General features: G+C 39.6%; 1 protein-coding gene and 1 pseudogene across 1 annotated transcript in view; both read left to right on the plus strand.

Annotated features, from left to right (window-relative positions):
• The first annotated feature begins 678 nt into the window (after window positions 1–678).
• Window positions 679–1,832, plus strand: LOC106148061 (annotated as a pseudogene).
• Window positions 1,833–4,388: 2,556 nt separating this feature from the next.
• Window positions 4,389–16,203, plus strand: part of Dpysl3 (dihydropyrimidinase-like 3) — a 110,695-nt gene continuing 98,880 nt past the window's right edge. The window contains exon 1 of the mRNA XM_005380657.2: window positions 4,389–4,857. Coding sequence (XP_005380714.1) covers window positions 4,477–4,857 — 381 coding nt within the window. The 5' untranslated portion in view covers window positions 4,389–4,476. The remainder of the gene's footprint in view (window positions 4,858–16,203) is intronic.

The following is a 16,203-nucleotide window of genomic DNA, read 5'->3' on the forward strand; positions in this document are numbered from 1 at the left end:
TTGGTCACCTAATATTGAGTTAAAATTCAGTAGTGGCCTGGTAGGAAAACTCAGATGTTGGAATGAGTGAGTATGGAAGACAACAGTTATTTTTAATGTTTAAATTAAATATGCTACACTATGCATCATTTTTCTCAATAAAATTCTGCAAAGTGCAAAGTCACAAAGAATAGTCAAAGTCATTGTAAACTACCTGTGATATTAAACATATACTATAGTCTGAGGAAGGAGTAGAGTAATATTTATGGAACACCTGCTATGTCAGGCAAAGGGCTGACATTTTGCAAACAATGTCTCATTTATATATTTCATCTGCGATAAAAAAATGAGTTTTCTAACTTGTGTGTCCATGAAACAGAACAAGATAACATGGGTTAAAATTTCTGCAACCCAAGGAAGGAGAAGACAGAGGATTATACTCAGACATAGTTACACTCAGAAATATTTAAATTCACTTGCAGTTTTCTAGATCCCACTGTCACCTGGAGCTGTGGCTGCCAGCCATAGTTAACCACACCACGCTCTTCTATGCTTCTGCAGCCTTCTGGCTACACCTCCCTTCTAGCTATTTGTATGCAAACTTCCAATGACAACAGAAAACTTTTGTGTTCTGGGAATTAGAGAGAAAGAATTTAGCTGTAAGGAGTCTCGGTTTCACAAAATTACTCCAGGATATTTATGTGCCTGGGTAGTGACTTTACATGCCACAATGACTCTGATGGTAAGTCCATCTCTGGGAAGACATTTGATAAGAACTTTACCCTGAAGTATTCAAATTCTGCCACTTTGCCCATGGCAAATGCTGGACTGAATACAAATGGTTCCAAGTTTTTCACCTGCTCTGCCAAACATCAGTTTTTAGACAGTAAGCACGTGGTCTTTGGGAATATGAGAAAGGTCATGGATGTGATGGAAGCCATGAGTTTTGGGTCCAAAATGGCAAGATCAGCAAGAAGATCACTGCTGACAACCGTGGGCAAACAGATGCAGGTAAACTACATTTGACTTTGCTTAACCAACAGACTTATAGATCAGGAAAGCACCCCTCTTCCTTACAATATTCTATAATCTTTGATTATTCTATAGTCCTCGAGTTTTGCTGGGTTGCTCTTTGGGTTCCATATTTTCCTTACTCTCTTTTAAGTCTAGTTGGATTGCAGAGTTAAGTTCATGAGTATGAAATAAAAACTGAATAACAAAAATAAATAAATTCATTCTTATGTCAAAGTAAACTGTTATGTCTATTTCTCTTTTATTTTGAGCATGGAGGCAGAGTCTGAGTATTAAAATATGTTGAGTAGATTTTTCCCTTATAAGAATGTAGTGTAATTTATTTTTACATAAAATATATTCTGGGTGCTACCATATCAAGATTGCTTGGTACATGACACTGCTTACTGTCCAGGAGTCTCTCCTTCCGCTGATCTATAGGTAATAGAAGATGGCTCCGGAATACATTTCCCTAAAGCTATAATCGGATATGCTATGGGTGCACATCACCAGTCATCTGAATGCAAAGCAGCATGTGATTTACTGCAGTTACAGGAAATGCAAATTTGATCTGGTGTGTGACATGCAGAAAGTTCCCTTTTCACTGCTGATGTTATAGAAATAGTTTATTGTTCAAACAGCATTATAGACAGTCCCTTCTCAGATAGTCTAAGATAAGATACCTGCAGGCTACTGATAAGTTGTAGTTGTCATAGGTATCCTCTGACTTACTGGCGCCATGACAAAATTGCCACATGTTCCTGAGGTTAATGCCTTTGAGAGTGGTAGGATATTCCTTTATATGAGTTTTTGTCTTAAAGTCAATTTCTGCCCCAGGATGACTCAGACACTGAATTATTTCATTGGCTAACACTTTACTTTTGATCTCCTGATTTCTCTTTTCACTGGATCTTTACAAATGAACTCTGTGGGGGGTGTTTTTAAGTGCACAGGCTCTTAATCAGCTATAATAAGGAGGTGAACTCCAATTTGAAGTACTAAGTGTGATATTTTAGGTTGAGATGTTAACTTCTCTAGGCCAGATTTATGGGGTCCCTATAAAAGTGAAATGAGTGCATGTGAAATTCTCAGAACAATGCCTTGCTCAAACAATGATGTCCTTAATAAACGTGCTAGGTGTGTGAGCTGTCAGGTGGGTGAGGCAAACATGAAGGAGAAAGACAAATAAATTAAATCAGACACTTGCCTAAGGCCATATGGTTGCAGGACTGGAGTCGGACCAGTTACTCTCATTTCAGGCTTTTTTCTAATAGATTGCTTTGCTTTCTTAATTAAACACATATGTGTATCTGCAGCAGTTGACTTTTAAATGTGATATTTTGTCAATAAGTTTAATTATCAGGCATACCTATTGCATTAGACATAGCAAGTGAGGCAATGCAGCTATAATAACAGGGGTCACCTACATCTACAAAATCTCATATGTATGACTAGACACCAACACACATGCTCATAGAAGCGTGCATCTGCAGTATACTCTTTCAAAGGAAACCCTAGAGTCTGCACACATCTTGTTCCAGGTTATGACTCAGTCAAAGGTTGGGAGTTTACTTAGAAACTCTGCTGCCTTGTTTACCCCCACCCAAAAAACAAATACTAATAAGAATAGTATCTTCCCTGCAGAGCTGTGAAGATTAATGAAGATACCACACAGAGTCTGGCACTAATAAGATTTGAATATGTACTAGCTAACTGCCTTATTTCCTTCATAGCTCTGTGATTACCTGTCCTGATCTTTCTTTTTGTCTGTTTTCCCCACTGAAACTGCAGAGTTGGACACGAAGCAAGGATCCCTGTAAGAAGAGCTTGTAAGCAAATTAATGACTGTAAAATAATTTAGTAGCACTGGAAAAAAATGAAGAGGAGAGCCTACATGAACAAAAATGGAGGAAGTAAGTTTTAACACCACTTTCTCACATGAAGTTCTGTATTCATGTGTTCAAAAGGAGCCACTCCCCAGAGAGAATCAGCTGAAGCAATCACAGCTAATTTTGCTGGAGCACAGGCAGTTTAGTGAGTGTCTTTCTTTCCACTGCAGGTTGGTATAATTTGCCAAGTCACCTGTCTTTGTTTTGAGTTCAGGCCAACTTCCATTCCCAAAAGTTTCATGGCTGTCACAGGCCCGCCCCTGAGATTCCACAGTGTCACAGTTCCCATTGTTCTTGTTCCACTCCAAAATTGGAGTTCGCAGTTTCAGTTCATCAAATGCTGAGCTTATGCCTTCAAAGACTGAACTTGTATGAACAGAGGAGTCTATCACATGCTTGTGGACAGTGAATGATTAATCCTGAAGCAATTACAATAGTATCGGCACAAGGCAACAACTCTGTAAATGGTTATAATCATCCATTCATTCAAGGGGTTATACTGAGTATCATTTATGTGCCTGTAGATATCCTCCGGTATGAGATAAAAAGGAGCTAAATAAACCAGATCTCTTTTTATGAAGATTAGAGGCTTGGGATAGACAGATGGGGTTTAGAAAATAAACAAAGATCCGTATGCTGAGCAGAACAGCTCATCTAAATGGGTGGACACAGATCACATTTTTGGTGAGGACAGGCCTCATCTACCTTGTTTAACACCATTGTTCCACCATTTTCTTAAAATTTAAAACAGCTTTATCAAGATGTAATTCAGACCCCATACTTAGTGTAGAATTTAGTGTCTTTTAGTACATTTAGAGTTATGCAGCCATCTTTGCTAACTCTAGAACATTTTTGTCATCCCCCCAAAAGCCCCATACTTCCTAGGATGGCTAAAAATCAAAATCTAGGATGGCATATATGAAGTACGAATGGGTTTCTGTGAGCCAATGACAGGCTTCTGTGACTGTCAGTGAAGTCAGATGTCGCCCCCTCCGTGTGTGTGTGTGTGTGTGTGTGTGTGTGTGTGTGTGTGTGATGTGTAACAGTTCAGGAGCTGATATATGCGGAGGTACAGGTTTGTGAGGCAGACCCCAGTGAACTGACAACTCCAAAGTCAGGCTGAGGAAATCTGGAGTTAGGCGCAGGAGTGAGAGTCTGTGTAGCTCTAACTTGTTTGTGTTGGTCGTTAATCGGGACTTTGCGAAAAATATACCTGGGTCCATTTATTTTTGTGCATGAGAGGCTCAGAGGGATTCGAGTTTGGAGTAGACTCACAGTCCGCCGGGACTGTGTCTACGCGGGAACAAGTTGGGAACGCGGCGGTGTGGCGCGGCGCGGTGTGCGTGCGCGCGAGTCCGCACTGTGCGAGGGGCTCGGGCGCCAGGCGGCCGCGCTGGGGTTGGGGGTGCCGGAGGAGGTGCGGCCGGCGGGAGAGCGCTCGCGGGGGCCGGGCGGGAACCGGAGCAGCACTGCCGCCTCTGGCGCGAGCGCTCAGCGCCTCCTCCCGCCCCAGTCACTGTGGCTCGGCGCGCGCGGCCGGCGGCTGCCCTTTCCGCCTCCGGGGAAGAGAACTCGCGGCCTCTGCGGCGCTCGCACCATGGCTTCGGGCCGCAGGGGCTGGGACAGTTCCCACGAGGACGATCTGCCCGTGTACCTGGCCAGACCGGGCACCACCGACCAGGTCCCGCGGCAGAAGTACGGCGGCATGTTCTGCAACGTGGAGGGCGCCTTCGAGAGCAAGACGCTGGATTTCGATGCCCTGAGCGTGGGGCAGCGGGGCGCCAAGAGCCCCCGGAGCAGCCAGGGAGGCGCCCGCGCCTCGGGGAGCCGGCCCGGGGTGGAGGGCGACTCCCCGCGCAGGGGCCAAGGCCGGGAGGACGGCGGGGAGCCCGCGCCCGCGCCGCCCGCGCCCGCCGGGGTGGAGATCCGGAGCGCCACGGGCAAGGAGGTGCTGCAGAACCTCGGTCCCAAAGACAAGGTAAGGGGGCCTGGGTCTCTCCTAGGGCTGTTCGAGTCCCCCTTCCCCAGTCCCGCGAGCCAGGGTCGGGGCACAACTTTCTCCAGCTCACTTTGCAGGAGGATGGGGGACTAGCTGGAGGAAAAAGGCATCCTCCGCTGAGGGAGTGTAGTGCGATCTCCTAGCCCGGTCCCCGCATCCGCTTGTGTCCCCAACTGCAGCACCTTTGTGTCCATGCCGTAAAGGTCCCAGGTCCTCCTACTACCTGTGCTTCGCTGCCACCCCACCCTGAGCCATCCGTTCTGGGTGGGTGTGTCAGCCCGGCCAGCTGGGGAAGCTATAGTGATTTCCTGACGTTCTCTCCATCTGAGAACACAATTGTCTCGGCCTTCCCTGGCCCTGGATTAAATCTCAACCCAGGTCACAAGGGCAGAGGACACACCGATGCTAGGAAAATGGGGTCATCTCCATGATAAAAGTACAAGATGGGCGGTCTCCCCTCAATTCAAACATCAGCTCTGCTCCTGAAACTTTTGGGTGTGGAGCCACTAGACTAAACACCCCCATCTCTGTGCCTCGCTTCTGTCCTAGCACATTTCACATCTGCGTTTGTAAGAGTATGTTTGTGTACATAGCTTGGCACGAGACCTGGTATCTTGCAGCTGTGTCTGCAGGAATATTATTATATAGTTTTTTTAAAAATAGACCGGGGTATTAAGGGTGCAAGTTAAACTCACACAAGCTGCAAATCCCCTGCTGTTCTTACTTGTACTAAAGCCAGTTTCTTCCGAATGTGTATTTTAGAGAATCTCATGCCACACTGAACTGATGGAGGAAGGGATGGCATTAAATCCAGCTTACCCTGGTTTATGTGTTAATTTTATTTCACGGACACTCAGAGCTCTAGTTGATAAATTCAGCCTGGGCAAGGCTGTAGGATTCAAAGTTCAAACTGATGCTTTTGAGTTGGGGAACAATAGTAATCAGATGCCCTCACCCTGGTCTAGTAATGGCTGCAAATCCATCTGCATATATTACTCTGCACTAATACCATCATGAATAATAACCTGAAATGGAAATGCCTGCTTCAGAACAATTACAGTGAATGCTTACCCTGGTCTTAGTTGTTTTTCCACTAAAAAGCGATAAGCTAGTGAAAGGACAGCAAATCTCTCTTGTTTGGTTTTGAAAAGTTAAAACAACAAACTTTCAACTACTGCCACCACCGGGAAAGCAAGAAATGAAGTTAGAGCTGTTTAAAGGTGCTATTTGTGCAATAATGTCAGTGTCCCTTGGAATCACCCATTTAATTTGTGATTTTCACTTCTTCAGTTCTACGTGATATTCCTCTTGGGTGTCTATGCCCTGCCCATATGCCCTTTTAGGGAAAGCTTCTGATATTTTGGAAAAGCTTTGGCAGATTTTTGAGCTGAGGAATAGCTCTATATAGAAAGGGTATTGCTTTTCTTCAGATCTGACTTGATCAGTACTGAAATGCTCCCTTCCTGCCTCTAAAGGGTGGGAAGAGTGATGGAAAAGGTCAGTAACAATTGCTGTGAGTCAGTGTATTCCCTGTGCTGGAACACCCCTGATGTAAGCCAGAGAATACGCTTGGCTTGCAAGATTGAAGAATGGTAACTAGAGAAAGGAAAAAATGTTCCTTCTCTCAACCCAGCAATTCTCCTGTTTCCCTCCCTTTCATAAACCCTATACTTTTGGCTCCTAATTGAAAAATAATAACACGACCTAAGCATCAGCAGGATTTCTAGTGCTACATGGTTATTTGTAAGTTCAGGCTTGCTGTTGGCTTCATCCAGGCCATGTTATTATCTCTAATTTGGTTGAATCATACTGTTAAAAATAATAAAAAAAAAAAACCTATAGAGCTTATCTAGTTCTCTAGTTCATGGCTGTTTCCCTGGGGATAAAGTTTGTGTTTTCCCTGGGGATAAAGTTTGTGTTTGTATTTATCCTTATGGCTGGAATCCCTGATACATCAGAAGTTTCAGTAAGTGCTGGGTACCTCAGACTCCCTTCATGAAGCCATCTCTTTTACTACATGGGTGCAAATGATCATTTTGCCTTTGCTTAAACATTGCCATTGCTAGGGAGTTCACTACCTCATGAAGCAATTTTAAGGCAATTTTTCTTTTAAAAAAATTAAGTCTAAATCTGTTTCTACAATTTGCTCTTGTGTCTGCTTGAAAAGTTTGAATACCACTGTAACAAGCATCCCTTAACCTCAGTAGCTTTAAACAAACAATAACAGCTTATTTCCTGCTACTGTAACTTGTCCAACAAGGATCTGTTCGTCATTGTCCCTTGGAGAACTAAATTGGTGGAGACTCCAGCTCTGCACATCTGCGGTAGGAAGAGAATGTGGAAAGTTGTATTCTCTCACTGAAGTGATGAAGATGATGTAAGCTCCCATTTCATTGGCGGAGGCAAATCATGTGTGCCCATACCCAACTTCAGAGGAAGCAGGGGAGGGCAATCTCACCATGATCTTGGAAGACTCAAAATACTTGACAGATAGCTCTAATTTCTCTCCCAGCTCTATTGGAGGGGAAAGCTGGCCTTGAGTTATGTGATTGTCGACATGTAACTTAGCTCCCTTGTGTCTCAGTCCTCTCATCTGCAACATGAGGAGAACAATGATTACTTTGAACATAACAAGTACTCAGTACATGTGTATTACTGACATGTTAGGTGGCATTTTTACTGACCTTTATATGTTGGAGAGTTTTCACACTCTTACTAAATTTCTCTGCATTAGCTTTAGTATTCCCAGCTCTTCATCTCTCTTTCTTGTATGAGCATTTCACCATTTTAGCTTCCTTTTTGGGCTGTTCTGTGTAACTATTCTTCTAAAAATACAGTGCTTAGAACTTAACATGGTCCCCCAGGCAAACTATGGTGACAGCAAAATGCATTAAGCTACTTAGTGTTGTGGATTTAGAGATGACATATGCTTGTGTTGTACAGGATCATACCTAATAATTATCTGTGTCCTACTATTGTTTCCATAGTAAGCTCCCTGCCATTCAAGCTTTCAGAAAACTTTTGTGCATAAATTGGTGTTAAGCCAGGATGGCTCTACATTATGCTGCTACAAATGAATATAAAACAAAATCAAAACAGGATTTTACTTTTCTTCCCTCTTTATTCATCACTGCCTTAGCTTATCTTTCTATTCTATCATACTCCTGAATCTTAAGTCTATGATATAGTAGTCCTGTCTCCAGCCTTGAACCACCTACAGAATTGATAGAAACTACCACTTTCTGAACATTTTCTCTATGCCTATTATATGTATACACTTCCCCTTTACAGGAAATAATTGTACACATAAGGAAATTGGTATCCAGAGATGAAAGAGTCCCTCCTCACATGGGTCGTAACTGTAGGGATCCAGAAAATAAACTCTGATTTTTCTGATTCTGGTGTCCATTGCTCTTTGCAGATGGGGAGACTGTTTCATTATTTCAATTCAACCAGTCTCACCATTGTGTCAGCTCCGGACATGATAATATAATGCAGGACAAGGACAGACCTTTCCAGCAAGTCTTGAAACCTGATTCCATCTTGCCACCATCCCATCAGTCAGGGATGCTTTGAGACCAGCTGCTGAACCTGTAAGCACAGTTGCTACAAAACAGATCTTGCAAGTTGATCACAAAGATATCAAAAGAGACTTTAAAAAATAAAAATGTCTCAATGAAATCAAAATAAAGTTTGTGTCTGATATACTTAAGTAAGTTATTTTATTTAGAACACCGTGAGGGGGTTAAGTAGCACAGCTGTTTGATAGAATAAAAATATCTCCGAGTTATACTCTGAATGCACAATTTCAAGTTTAAGGCATCTCAAGGAGCTAATATTGTTGTTCTGGGCCTACCTGTAAACATCTTCTTAAATAATATATTTAGAATTTTCTCATGATAGGCATTCGTTTTACCAAAGTTCTCCACAATTGGCTCATATAATGTTTTGTTTATAATTTTTAACACTAAGTATTTAGAAGCAATTCTAAGCAAAAAGTCTTTCTGATTGTTTCACAGGATGCTTTTCCAAATGTATTCAGTTTTCCTAGCAGCAAAAAATTTACTCACAGTAGAATTATGATATATGGTTTTCCAAGAGAACAATGGTACTGCAGAAACATCATCTAGTGATGGCAACATATGGGTCATTTCTAGTTCCCTGCAGTGCCTGTGGTCCACTTTTGTTTCCTTTGTGAAGTCGGGGGGGGCGGGGGCTCTGAGTGTGTGTGTGCGTATATATATACGCACACACACACTCAGAGCCAGCATATATATATATATATATATATATATATATATATATATATATACAGAGAGAGAGAGAGAGAGATTTTGAAACAAAAGGATGTGCCTCTTACATTTTGCCATTTGTTATTTGTCTTTGTTGTTGTCCTGGGACAAAAGTTTTCAAGATGACTCTGAGAAATTGCCTGTACAATGGAAAACCACTAGAAATAGAATTGTAGGTTTATAAAGGCCTTCATAATAATCAGAATCCACGTCTTGCAGTGCAAATGAGTTTCACAAGGCTGCTCTGACCAAGGAAAGTTTGTATGTTGATTAAGGAAAAAAATCTTTTTTTGCTTACCTGGCTCACAGGCCATAGTTGAGTGTGGGAGTAATATTTCTTTACCCAAACTTGGAAGTGTTTGAATCCCTTCAAAACTTTGGTTTAGTTTGACAGTAAGCATTTGACGAACATAAAAAAGAACCTCCTAAATAATGCTGCGATTGGCAGAGTTCCCTCGGAATAATGGTCCCTGGAGACAGGGTTTTGCTGACGGCTCTTGTAATGTCTAAGACAGCCAGAGTGCTGTCTGTGATGCTTTCTCTCGGTGACTCCTATAACTGATTCTCTTCATGATTAATTTCCACTGGGCATTATCCCTGCAGTAATGTTTCTGTGAGATGTGGGTAGAGCTTACTAAGAAAAGGACATCTGGCTGGGGAGAAAGAAGTTAGTGACTGCAAGCTCAGCCTTGCATTTTCTGGAGGAGGCAGAAGGTGCCTTTAAGTGTATAGGCACTTTTAAATTAAGCTTTTAGGAAAATGTAATGTTAAAACATAACTACGTTCTGCATGGAATCATGCGACATTCCAAAACAGGTTCTACTCCATCAAAGGACGATGAGCAGAAGCAGACACAAGCAAAACTTGATAAGGTATTATAGTCTCAACTTCTAGACCCAACCTTTACCGTGCTATCCAGCTTAGGTAGGGCACCTACCTCTCTTCTTGCTGAGCTGTGCTTTCGTCCTTTATAGAAGGAGCGAACTGGACCAGTCTATAAACTTCATAAACTAAAAAGTGAAGTCTAAAAAAGTCTATAAACTTTTCTCACTGTGCTTCACTATCCAAAAAACATTTGATCATGGTCCATATTCCACATATGTCACTATACATATATTGTACACACCTGTATATATAGAAACTACACAGACAGATACTGCATTAATACCTTATGACTGCTATAAAATGCAAGTCAAGAACGTAAACTAGAATAAATAGTATGTAAACTACAAATGTTGGTGTTTTCTTTCCTTTATTCTAGTGCCTTGACTTGCTCAATCAACTGGATTCATATTTGAAAGTCTGCAATCTCTAGACCAAAGATGTAAATGTCGGTTATTCTAATGTAGTCATTGATGAATTCGCTGTCAGTCTGTCTTTAGTGGTGTATACCCTTTTATTAAACAGTTTCAAAGGGAAAAGTTGAAATTTGTTGAAGCTTGTGATGAAGCTGTAGACCAGCTACTGGTTACTGATCAGTACACTGTCTTTTTTAAGTATACATGTGGGGTTAGCCCAATGGAGTGTGGCTAGCAAAGGTGCCATAAGTATAATGAGGAGTCTCTAAATTTATTAAATTATTAAAAATAATTTATAAACTTATTAAATATTAAAAATAAAAATATTAAAAATAAAAATATTATTAAATTAAAAATATTTATAAACTTATTAAACTTAACCTGTATAGGAGCACAATAAAAAGTTGGAGAAATAAGTATGAATGATATAGATAAGCAAGAGGAGAACACAAACTACCTTTCCTCTTAGGTTTCTAAAGAAAACTAGTATTAACACAGTGCTATATTTTCCTCCCATCTTTGTGTGTGTGACATGTATTCTTTTTTCCAGAAAAATAGAAAAATGCACTATTTCTATGGCAGAATTATTCTTTCCACTACTTACAATTTTCAGAATGTTTGTGCCCCTGCCTTGCATATGTTGACATCCTAACTCCCAGGGTGATGCTAATGAAGAGGAGAAGCTTTAGGAGATAATTAGTTCAAGAGGGTGGAGCCCTTATCAAAGGGATTAGTGTCCTTAAAGAAAGCATGTTTCAGAGAGCTGCTTTGTTTCTTCTGCCATGTGAAACTACAATAAAAAGGTGCCATGTATTTTCTCTTTCTGTCTCTCTTGCTCTTGCTCTCTTTCCTTTTTTCTTCCTTCCTGTCCTAAGAATCAAACCCAGGGCCTTATACATGGTAGGTGAGTGCTTTACCACTCTGAGATACATGGTCAGTTAAACTTTTCCTGCTTTTCAGTTGATTATCTCAGCAAGCAGCCAACATAACATGTAGTTTACTGCCCTAAAAATCCTGCATTTTTTTCCTGTTTATCCCCATCTCCTTGCCAACACTGGAAGGCATTGATCTTTTTACTCTCTCCAGGATTTTGCTTTTTTCCAGAATGTCATATATAGATTACCCAGTACCCTTGAGGAATTGGTTCTCTGACTACAGTGGATACAAAATCCATGGATGCACAAATCCTTTATTTGGGCCTCCATATCTACTGGTATGGAACTCACTGATATGGAAGTCTGACTGTAGTTGCAGTCATGCAGCATTTATCCTTTTTTATATTGGCTTCTTTTACACAGTAATATGCATTTAAGTTTCCTCCCTGTCTTTCCATGGCTTGATAGCTCATTTCTTTTCAGCACATAATTGTCTGGATGTATCATAGTTTATTCCTTTAACTATTGGGGGGACAGCTTGGTTACTTCCAGTTTGGGCAGTTGTGATTAAAACTGATATAAACATCCACACGTAGGTTTTACACAGACATAGATTTTTCATTGACTTAAGTAATAGCAAAGAACACAATTGCTGGATCATATAGTAAGACTTTAGTTTTATAAGAAGGTACCAGACTGTCTTTCTGAGTGGCTGTACCAATTTGCAGTCTCGTCAGCAAGGAGTGAAGGGTTTCTCTTGCTTCAAGTTATCACCAGCATTTGATGCAAGTATTTTGGGTTTTGGGCATTCTAATAGGTGTGTGTTGGTATTTCATTGTCGTTTTAGTTCATAATTCCTTAATGATATATGGAACTTCTTTTCATATGCTTGCTTGCTATTTGTCTTCTTTGGGGAGGTGCTATATCTTTTTTGGGGAGGTGCTGTTAAGATTTTGGCCAATTTTTAAATCATGTTATTTGTTTACTTGTTGAGTTTAAGAGTTCTTTGTATATTTTGGATCATAGTCTTTCTTCATCAGATAACCTTTTTGCAAATATTTTCTTCCACTATGGCTCTTCTTCAAATTTGTCTTGACTTTGTCTAACACAAAACACAAGTTTTTAATCTTAGTCAAGTCCTGCTTGTTAACAGTTTTTCCATGGACTGATTACACATTTGGTGTTATATATAAAAAGTTAAGACCATATCCAAAGACACCCAAGTTTTCTCTTGTTATCTTCTGGGAGTTATATAGTTCTGTGTTTTATACTTATGTCTATGTTCTATTTGTGTTAATTTTGGGGCAGAGTGTGAGTCTGTGCTGAGATTCATTTTTGTACATGGGAATGCAGTTGTTTTAGCACCATTTGCTGAAAGAACCACCATTGCCCCACTACATGGCATTTGCTTCTTTGCAAAGATCAGTTGACTATATTTAAGTGGGGCTATTTATGGGTTCTGTTGTATTCCACTGATCTGTCTTTTCTTTTGCCAATACAGTACCACACTGTCACGATCAGTATCACTTTACACTAGGTCTTGTATTTGGGTAGCATCAGTCCTCTGACTTTGTCCTTGAAATGTGTTAACTATTCTGGATCTTTTACCTTTACATGTAAACCTTAGAATCAATTTGTCATTATCCACAACGTTTCTTGCTAAGATTTTGATTGCAATTGCTTTGAATCGGTAGATCATGTTGGGAAGAACTGATTTCTTGCCAGTATTGAATCTTCTCTCAATATAGACTATGTATTCATTTTTCTTTAATTTCTTTCATTAGAATTTTTTAGATTTCCTTTTATCGATCTTGTGCATATTTTGTTAGATTTATATCTATTTCACGTTGGGGGTTTATTGTACATGATAATGTATTTTAATTTCAAATTCATCTTGTTCAGTGCTGGTATGTAAGAAAGCAATTGACTCCCGTACATTAACCTACTATCCCACCACCTCATTAAATCATTTACTAGCTCCAGAAGGGTTCTTTTTTGTCATTTCTTTTGGATTTCCTGCCTATGTGATCATGTCCTCTGTGAACAAATCTGGTCCTATTCTTTCCCATCTATATATCTATCCCTGTCTAATTGCATTAGCTAACACTTTCAGTCTCACGGTTAAAAGCATGGTGAGGAGGACATCTTTGCCTCATTCCTGATTTTGGCAGGAAGCTTTTGAGTTTCTCACTCTTAACTCTGATGTTACAGTGAGGGTTGTACATATTTTTATTTAGTTGAGGCCACCCCCCTTTATTACTAATGTACTAAATTTTTATCATGAATGGGTGGTGGATTTGTCAAATGCTTTTCCTACATCTGTTGATATAATGGTGTGATTTTCTTCTTTTGCCTGTTGATATCTATTACATCAATTGCTTTTCAAATGTTGAACCAGCCTTGTATACCTGGGATAAGTCCCACTTCGTTATGGTGTGTAACTTCGTACATTATTGGATGCAATTGGCTCATATTTTATTAAGTATTATTTTATTATTGTGCTTGAGAAATATTTGTGTATAATTTGCTTTTCTTTATGAGAAAATGGGTTTCTTGTGGTCAACATAATTGGGTTTCACTATGTCTGGTCTTAGTATTATGGTTATGCTGTTCCTGTAGAATTCTAAGCAATAGATGAGTTAAGAAATATTTCTGTGCATCTATTTCTAGAGGAAATGATAGGGAACTATATTTCTTCTTAAATGTTTGGTAGAATTCGTGTGAACCTATCTGGATTTGGTACTATCAGTTTTGGAAGGCTATTAATTATTGATTCAATTTACATACTAGAGATTGGACCTTCAGATTTTCTGTTTCTTTTAGTTGAGTTTAGTAAAGTATCCCTTTCAAGGAATAAGTCCATTCCATTTAGGTTACCAAATTTATAAACATGGAATTGTTGGAAATACTCCTTTATTATTCTTATAGTATCCATGGAATCTGTAATGCAATTCCCCCTTTCATTTCTGATACTAGTGATTTGTGGTTTTCCTATTTTTAAATTTTTTGTTGCACATTGAAGAGTTACAATTATATATATTTGTGGGGGGCATAAAGTAATGCTATGATTTATGAATATAATATGGAATAATTAAATAAAGCTAGTTAAAACATCCATTCCTTCAACATTTTGTGGAGAGAACATTTGGAATTCATTCTCTTTTTCTTCTTAGTCTAACTAGAAGCTTATCATTTTATTGATCTTTTCAAAGAACAAGCTTCTGGATTTGTTGATCTCTTTTACTAATTTTTTGTTTTCAATTTCATTGATTATTTTTCCTTTCTTCCGTTTTTTTGAACCCAGAATGTTTGCACTAAGCTATCTCTCCAGTTCTTTTTCATTTTTATTCTCGCGCATTTTTATTTTGAGATAGCTCCTACTGAATTGTTAAATTGTTCAGGATGGTCTTGAACTTTCCATTCTCCTGCCTCAGCTTCTGAGAGTGCTGTGTCTACCATGCTTAATTAATTTCATTGATTTTGGCTTTAATTTTTTATTCTTAGAAAAGGGATTTATTCATTTATTTTTTATATTACTTGGCAATGAAAAAATTTTTTTCTTCTGGTTTCTTTGGACTTAATTTGCTCTTTTTCTAATATTGTAAGGAGACAGCTTAGATTTTATGTATTTCTTTTTTACTAGTATACTCGTTCAATGCTATAGCATTTCCTTTAAGTACTACTTTTGCCGCACTAACAGACTTTGGTAAACTCTATTTTCATTTTCATTTAGTTCAAAATTAATTTCTTTGAGGTTTCCTCTTGGACTCATCTGTAATTTAGAGTTGTATTGTTTAATTGCCAAGAATTTTAGAATTTTCCAGCTTTCTTTCTGTTACTGATTTCTAGTTTAATTCCACTATGCCCTGATACAGACATTATATGACTTCTATGACTTCTCTTTTAAATATTATGTTAGGGAGGCTGGGGATTTAGCTCAGCGGCACAGCGCATGCCTTGCAAGCGCAACGTCGAGAGTTCGATTCCTGGTACCTGAAAAAAAACAAAACAAAAAAAAAGAAATAAATATTATGTTAGGATGTGGGTTATTTTTGTCTTTGTTTTTGAGACAGGGTCTTACTATGTAGTATAGGCTGTCCTTGAACTCATTTATGTAGCCCAGGCTGGCCTCGAATTCATGGTGATCCTTCTGCCTCAGCCTCCCCAGTGCTGGGATTACACTCATGTGCCACCACACCCAGCTAGGATGTGTTTTATGTCTCAGAATGTGGCTTCTCTTGGCAAATGTTCCATATGAGCCTGAGGAACATGTATAACCTTCTCTTGCTGTCTGAAGCAGTCTGTAGACATTCATTATGTCCAGTTGACCAACAGTGCCATTTGGCTCAGCTGTGTCCTCCTTTATGTTCTCCCTGTATGATCCATATGTTTCTTGCAGAAGAGCATGAACATTTCCATCTCTGAGTGGATTCATGCTTCTCTTTGCAATCCCGTTAGGTTTTGCCTTCTGTTTTTTGATGCTCAAAATCAAATTGTTCAGTACGTAAGCATTGCTGATTGTTTCATCTTCTCGGAGTATCTTTAGCATTTCGTAAGGCACTTTACCTGTGATAACTTTCCTTGCCTTGTCTGTTCTAGCTGAGGTAAATGTAGCTCCCTGTGCTTTCTTCTGATAAGTATCAATGTCTTTTTTTATTCCTTTACTTTTAATGTATGGGTGTCTTTAAAATGGGTTTCTTGTGGTCAACATAATTGGGTTTCACTTTTTCTTTCACACTGATTATTTTTGCCTTTTAATTTGTGTGTTTAGATTATTGAAATTTAAGGTGATTTTTTTGAGATGGGGTCTTACTGTGTAGTCCAGGCTGGGCTTGAACTCGTGGCAATCTTTCTGTCACT

The sequence above is a fragment of the Chinchilla lanigera genome, unplaced genomic scaffold (genome assembly GCF_000276665.1).
Source record: "Chinchilla lanigera isolate Chin_1 unplaced genomic scaffold, ChiLan1.0 scaffold00014, whole genome shotgun sequence".
In the NCBI taxonomy this organism is placed as follows: domain Eukaryota; kingdom Metazoa; phylum Chordata; class Mammalia; order Rodentia; family Chinchillidae; genus Chinchilla; species Chinchilla lanigera.